Consider the following 8,001-nt stretch of genomic DNA (forward strand, 5'->3'; position numbering starts at 1 on the left):
ATGGATAAGGCCATGCCGGAGCAGGTACACCTCGAAGCGACTGTGGCTAAGTCCAGGCTGCAGCAGGTATATCCCTGAAGAGACTGTGGCCCATGAATAAGTCCACGCCAGAGAAGGTAAACCCCCTAAGGGACTGTGGTCCGTGGATAAGCCCACGCTGGAGCAGGGGCAAGGGGAGGAGTTCGTTGCAATGTTAGACCCTATGGCCTGGTCCAAAGGGACCAGGGGTGGAGATTGTAATGGATATACCTTTAAACTGTTGTAACCCATGATTTGAGTTGCATGTTATAGGAAGGAACCACCCGGACCAATGGAGGACGAGCCTCACAAGAAGCAGTGCAAGTGCAGCAGCGACCCGACCTGAGCTGGCTTTGGTGCCCAATAACTCCATGGGTCCACGCAACACACCACCTCTCCTGTCCTGAGTGACCACCATAACAGATATGACCCAAGTCATGGGCTAAATGAACTCAATGGACATTTTATGGACGTTTTACAGGGGTGGCCCATAGACTAAGGGAATGATATCTGTGTATTATATCAAAGGACGGGAAGGAGGGTGGTGGTTAATGAGGATGTACTGGATAGCGTGGGAGCTGAGCATGACGTAAATGGTATGGAATAAGGGGTGGAGAATGTACTGGTTTTGGCTGGAATGGAGTTAATTTTCTTCATAGTAGCTGGTATGGGGCTATGTTTTGGATTTGTGACCAAAACAGTGTTGATAACACACCAATGTTTTAGTTATTGCTGAGCAGTGCTTACACAGTGTCAAGGCCTTCTCCGTTTCTCACACTGCTCTGCCAGCGAGTAGGCTGGGGGTGGGCAAGAAGTTGGGAGGGGACACAGCCAGGACAGCTGACCCCAGCTGACCAAAGGGATACTCCATACCATATGATGTCATGCTCAGCATATAAAGCTGGGGGAAGAAGAAGGAAGGGGGGGGGACACGTTCAGAGTGATGGCGTTTTGTCTTCCCAAGTAACCGTTACGCGTGATGGAGCCCTGCTTTCCCGGAGATGGCTGAACACCTGCCTGCCGATGGGAAGTGGTGAATGAATTCCTTGTTTTCCTTTGCTTGCGTGCGCGGCTTTTGCTTTACCTATTAAACTGTCTTTATCTCAACCCACGAGTTTTTACCCTTCTGATTCTCTCCCCCATCCCACTGCGGGGGGAGTGAGCGAGCAGCTGTGTGGTGCTTAGCTGCCTACTGGGGTTAAACCACGACCCAGGCCATCCTCTATAAAGTTGTGATTGACATGTTTAAAACCAAGCCACTATATGTGCTGTTTATACAGAAACAGTATTTAAAATGTGGATTGTCAGTCAAAGTGCTGATTACATTCTAGTGCTATAATAAATGGTGGTAGGTGCACTGAACAACATACGGGAGTAAAAGTTTGTTTCTGAATTTCAAACATCATTGGCTTTTTATTTCCAGCCTGTACTTAGCCATAATAATAGGGTTTATCTTATGCGTTGTCCAAAACATAAGACTACATTGAAGGCTGCTAGGGGTTCTTTGATATTGACATCAATATTAAGGTTATCTTTTGAAATAGACTGGCTACCCTTCTTTTCCCTTTGTGTACAGTTGGTGCAAACCTCAGTGTTGCTCTGGCAGCATTTTTTCATGTCGTCAGAAGCCTCTAAAGGTCTGGGCTGCAGACCTCCAGTTCTTTTCACTTTCCAAGGGGGATGAGAACCTCCCCAGTGGGTTCCACTGAATATTCTCCATGAACTAGACAGCTCTGTGCTGAAGATGTGGGAACTGGTCCCAGGGGATCTGAGCTCAAACCTGCTTTCTGGTCTGCCTGTATTTCTTCAGCTATGTAGATGGGTGGGAGGGGAAGTTGCCCAGGTGTGTGGTTATTCCCCTCTCCTATCACCTAAAGTGTGTGTACCACATGAGATGGTGCAAATGGGCTAGGGGAGGAGATAGAGCCACCTTCCCTTCCCTGCTTTCTTCCCTACCAGCAGATCTGCTTGTGCTTTATGTTAAGTGAAGTTACAAGGCTGAATATTTTTTCTGTTGGTGAGATGTTCTGATGTTACATTGATGTGTTAGATGTGCCTATAGTAAACTGAGTAATTCCGAGCTCCTTTACTGGGTAGGGAGAGTGAACACACCTCCTTTCTGTAGAACAGGAGGAACACACAAAGGCTCCAGAGAAAGGTTCTGCACCATATGAACTCACAGCCCAGTGGGGATGGGCTGAGAAGCTAGGTGGCTGCTGGGAAGCGGTGTCCTGCACTCCCACTTTTACACTCTCTTGCTTCCATCCCTGGCCCTGGCAAGCTCCTACTCTGCTACTGTCAAAAGGGGAATGACAGATGGTAGTTTTAGCACTCATTGTTAGGGGAATCTTCCCCTAGTTGGAACTGTTGCTTTTGGGGGCCTTAGACTCATAGAACCCCAGGTCAGAAAAGACCATGGGAGATTTCTAGTCCAACCTCCTGCTCAAAGCAAAGACAGCTATGAGATCCGACTACGTTGCTCAGGACTTAGTCCAGTCAGGTCCTGAAAACCTCCAAGGATGGAGTTGCCACAGCCTCTCTGGACCCCTTTGCCAAAGCTTGACTGTCCTCATGGTGGAAAAGCTTTTTCTTGTGCCCTCTTGTTTCAATTTATGCCCATTGTCTCTCATCCTCCCACCATGCACTACTGTGAAGAGCCTGACTCCATCTTCTTGATAACTTCCACATGGACATCAGAAGGCTGCTTTTAGGTTCCTCCGAAGCTTTCTCTTCTCGTCACTTAACTGTAAAGACCTTTTCTCATGTTATGATCAGCCAGAAAACTAATGGTACACAAGAATCATCTTAGTGGTAACATTTGATCATCGATTAACAACTGTGGTTTGATATGTCACTGATCATAAGGACCTATGAAAATAGCCTTGTAGAGTAATATAATGTTGTTTCCAGATTTTGATTTTTCTGCAAAATTAAAATCTTAAAAATGCACCCAAAGATACTTTTTACTATAATAAATATGATGCTTTAGCTATTTTTGTTAAAAAAAAAAAAAAAAAAAAAAAGGAACCAGTGCAACCTCTGGTTTCACAAATGAAGCAATACAGCAATACAGAATGGGATTATTACTTAGATTTGGCCCTGTACACAGCAGTGGAATCCATAGAAAAAAATTTCTATCTTGCATTTGTTCTAAAAAGCAGACTGCCTCTAATCTCAGAGTTTTCCACAAATCTCTGTGCCCTAAGTGTGCCCTAGTGACACGAGCTCATTTTGATTGTTTTTGCCATACTCTACTAACATCATTTGTGAAACTGAAGTTGACTTTTAAATCATAAGACAGGTATGTAATAATGTTTTCCAGTGCTCTTTGTGAAATTGATTTTTTTAAAGAAAATTTATTTTGGGGAAGATGTATTGCACAAACTCACTGCTGCTTTTGTTTTGATTTTGTTTGCTTTGTTTTTTTTCCTTCTCCTTCTTTCAGACCAGGATGAGAGAGCAGCGGAGCTCAGCAGGGAGCAGAACGAGAAGACCGTTCGCAGCACACAGACAGCTCTCCGTAACTTCCAAGAGTTCCTCATTTCCAAGTACCCCTCTGAGACCCGAGAAATCTATGTCATCCCCTGCAAAGAGCTTGATGCCTACCTTGCTTCCTTCTTTGTGGATGCTAGACAGAAGGATGGTTCCGAATATGAGCCAAACAGCTTGGCCAACTATCAGCGTGGGCTGGAGCGGTATCTCAAAGAGCACAGGTATGGATACAGTATTACCAGGGATAAAGAGTTCAAGAGGTCCCAAGAAGCTCTGAAGCAAAAGCAGATAGAGCTAAGGTGTAAAGGGAAAGGAAACAAGCCACACAAATCCATGAAGCTTACCTTTGCTGATGAGCTTATCCTACGCAAAAGAGGTTTGTTGAGCCGATACAATCCTGAGGGGTTGCTGAACCTTGTCTGGCTAAATAACACTAAGGCGTTTGGACACTGCACGGGTTTTCATGGGTCCACCCTCAAATGGGGAGACATCCGGCTCTGGGTGACAGAGACTGGGTTGGAATACTTGGAGTGGATGGGGCCAGACAACAGTGACATGAATGCCAAAAGCAAGAGAGGAGGGACTGATTCCAGGGTGTACGCCACCCAGCACTCCCCACAGACCTGCCCGGTGCAAGACTACAAAGAATATGCACAGCAGCGGCCCCCAGCAATGCGATATGAAGATGCTCCTTTTTATCTGTCCATCAAACCAGTTGTCAACTTGGCTGCACTTCACTGGTACAATTGTCAAGCCCTGGGGAAAAACAAGCTTGCCAAGATGGTAAAGACAATGTGTGAGAAAGGCAACATCCCCGGCAGGAAGACCAACTTCAGTGTCTACCAAAGCTGTAGTACCCTGTCAGAAGCACAGAGCAATCAGCTGGTGCTGATCTGTAATAACTTGAGCCAGCAAACTGCCCAGTCTATGGCAAGCCACTCCAATACTGGCAACTTGATAGTGTCTGCTTCCTATGACTCTTCCTCTGACATGGCTTGAAAGGGGGATTTAACTTGAACAGTGTTTTCTTTTCCTTTTTGTTTCAAGCATTGAATTTGTGCCCAATAATACACATAAACTGTGACTGTATACTATTCCTCTACATCCCCTCTCCAGTGTTAATTCACTTTATAAATATATAAAAATACATAATATATTTTTCTTTCTACAAATAAGTCAATAGAAATAGTTTAATATTGCTAACATAGTATTTATAGCATTAATACAAAAATGAAAGCTACTTATGTATTATAATTACTGCTTTTACAAAGGCAAAAATGGTTCTCAGGCAGCACAAGATAGACTGGAAATACAGTTTTAATGTGCACACATTATTGACTGTAAATCCCCAGGAAGGTTTATATTATCAGTTGTATTTTAAAGTGTGTGTGTGGGGTTTAACTTCTTATTTTAACAACATGACCTCCTAGACTGGAGGAGACAAACTTATCACTGGCTGCTGCTTCTTACCTGTTGGCTTGTTCTTGTTCAGCAAGACCAGGATCTAGGAGGTGCATCGATGTAAGTTTGTGAAATCATTTACAACAATTTTTTTGTTTTGGTTTGGTTTTTTTCCTGAAACTCATTTATGCCAGCTGGAAAAAAAACCCCTAATGTTAACTAAAGACTATTTTAAACAATTCTTGTTGTTGATGATTTTCTGTGATCAAAATGTCACTGGTCTTTAGACTATGAAGTATTGTTTTTAACAATATGTGAAGGTGTAATGGCAAAAATATTTATACAAATAATTTAAACTGTTTTAAAGTGAGCACTGATCATTAGTATTTTGTTACTGTGGCTATATTCAATGTAAAATTCTACTAACATAGAATCACAGCCGCTTTTTCAACACCACAGGGAATGCAACAGTGCAGAAAAATCTGTAATCTTATCCCAAATCATATAGAAAAAACACAGTGCCATCAAATGCCTTAAGTTGTCATTTGAAATTACAGAAAATAGAGAGTATAATTATATTTTTATATTTACTATGGGAAATGAAATATCTGAACTGTTAAAGTGCTGGAAAATACATTGAGCTAAAATCAGCTGCACACAACCTATTTCCACTGGAGACAACGGAAATTGTTTATGCGAATCTGATGGCAGAATGTGATCCCTGAAGACTTGAAATAATGACTGTCATCTTTTCAACCAATCAACTTTGCGGCATAACTGTTCTCTAAGTACAGGGAAGACACTAACAAATTTACCATTATGATTTTTGACCTTTAAAATGAAGTGTGATAATTTCTCCAGTAATTGGACTGAGTTTATTCAACATTACAGATGAAAATGCCCCACTAAGATATCCTAAGACTGTGAAGATGAGAATTTTAACAAATCCATTGGGGTGATCTGATACCTGTTTACGTCAATGAGAGAGTCAACCTTAGCTGAATTCCGATGGCTGTTGGATCAAACTAGAATTGAGGATATTTTTCTGTTCTGTTCTGTTTTGTTTTGTTTTTCCTTCTTGCTTGTTTGTTTCTATTACTTTCCATTCTTTAGATCCACAACTCTGCGGGGAGTTTATCACTAATGGAAAAGAAAGGGTGCTCTTCAGTGATGCTGGGTGAGAGCTCAGCCATGGAGCCAGCTGCTAGAAAAGGTGTGCTCTCTGCTCCTCCCCAATCTATACTAATCCCATAGCTTCCCCACAGCAGCTATTGCAGGATCTGCCTAGTTCCCCACCATCAATTTTCCTGTGCTGGGTCTCTGCTTGCCTTTATGGTAGTGCCCCTCTTTCTCCTTCCTCTGCCCACCCACCCCACTTTGGTGGGGAGAATTACTGTTGAGCTTGTCTTGTAGAGCAAAAGAAGCCACCCCATGGTGTAGACTCCTTGCTTCTTTCCTCAAGCCCCACAGAGCAGAAATCCATGCCTTCTAACCAAATTGTTTCTCCCATTGGTACAGAACCTATGTGGGTAGGACCTAGCTGTATTGCTTCAGGTTAGTCTATGTAGTATGGGAATTCCTCCTCTTCCCACAGTTTCCTGATAGGGCTCTGCTTCTGGCTCCTGCTGAAAATTCCTTCTTGTCTTTGTCCTCTTGATCAGCCCCAGATCACTGGCTGCAAATGTACAGTGCCACAAGCAGGCTTGGAAATGCTGATTCACATCAGGGCTATATGTAATTGAGCCTCACTACAGATCTTTACTCCATCCAGCAGGAACCAAAGATGCTCAAGGGTGGCTTATAAGGCAGAAAAGGTGCACCTTTAATCTGTGAGGGAGTAAAAAGCATTTCCATTACTTCTGGGTTCTCAGCCCACATAACTATCCCTCCAGCCTTTTTCTACAGCTTTTAGACAGTTTGTGTTAATGCTTAGCCTGTGCTCTGGGAAAGATAACGTTTCTTGTAACCTTGACTTAGCAGGGCATATCAGCAGCTTTTCCTTGTTTATTTAGGGAATAGGCTGTGTAATATGCATACTTACTGCAAGAGTTTTATTTCTAAAGGGATGTTTCTGTTTTGCTTTATGACAGCTCTAGTAACTCCAGCTTCCAGTTGTTGCTGCTGGCAGATTGCCTGGCAAGTTCTGACAGGGTAGCCTCAGATAGACTCCTTGTTGAGGTAATTAAGCACCTATGTCCGGAATATGATACCCAAGCAGTATCATGCTCCAAAAATAGAGCTATTAGCTTTGAAGGGCATTTAGAACAACATATTATCAGATCTCCATATGTGGACAATTGCAAACAATTGAGTGACCACAGCTTAATGAATTATCATTTCTATTCAGTCCCTGAGAGTGCTCTTAGCCCACTGGGAGGGGAGACTACTGGTTTAAAACAGTTCCATGGTTTTGTTTCATGTTGGTAGGAGGCTAAGAGTCAACGTCTTGATTACTGTGGCTCGGTTGACAGACAGTAATGCAGTTGCCTGTAATTGTCTCTCCATGCCCTGACTGAAGGTATCAGAACCTGCTCCATAAGTAGAGTTGCAAGTTTTTCAGTAGCTGATTTGATTGTTGAATTAAGTGTACATTATCACCATGGCGGTGTGAAGCTTCCCTGTTGATAAAGCAAAACAGCATGGTCAAAAGGTAGATATGCAAACTCTTACAAGCCTTTTAATTTTTCCTCTGTCTAAAAAAGGGGCTGGGCTCTCCTACCGTTACAGTAGACGATCATTATCTTTTCACACGGGATCAAAAGGGCAACTTGCAAAACAACATACTCCTCCTGTCCAACAGACAGCATATAAGCTGGTGGCTGGCTGGGATCACTTGTAGAGATGATACACTGAGGGTGGTTGTCTCTTCTCCTGACTAATTCTGCTCTGATGTAAAAGCCAGGCTTTTGCCCCACAAAAGAGATTGTTATTTTCATGATGGGAGTAGCTGTCCCCAAAAGGGGGGAAGTGGGAAGTCCTGTGTCCTGGTTTCGGCTGGGACAGAGTTAACTCTCTTCTTAGTAGCTGGTACAGTGCTGTGTTTTGGATTTAGCGTGAGAATGATGTTGATAACACTCCGATGTTTTAGTT

At 43.1% G+C, this 8,001-nt stretch overlaps 1 protein-coding gene across 1 annotated transcript; it reads left to right on the forward strand.

The window, feature by feature from the left end:
* Window positions 1–3,459: 3,459 nt before the first annotated feature.
* On the forward strand, window positions 3,460–4,509 carry LOC127028001 (uncharacterized protein KIAA1958-like; the record flags this gene model as incomplete). Its single annotated transcript, XM_050913834.1, has 1 exon — window positions 3,460–4,509. A coding segment is annotated over one exon (1,050 nt), but the record flags the coding sequence as incomplete, so codon positions are not given.
* Window positions 4,510–8,001: the final 3,492 nt, after the last annotated feature.

Source organism: Gymnogyps californianus, unplaced genomic scaffold (assembly GCF_018139145.2).
Source record: "Gymnogyps californianus isolate 813 unplaced genomic scaffold, ASM1813914v2 HiC_scaffold_128, whole genome shotgun sequence".
NCBI lineage: Eukaryota > Metazoa > Chordata > Aves > Accipitriformes > Cathartidae > Gymnogyps > Gymnogyps californianus.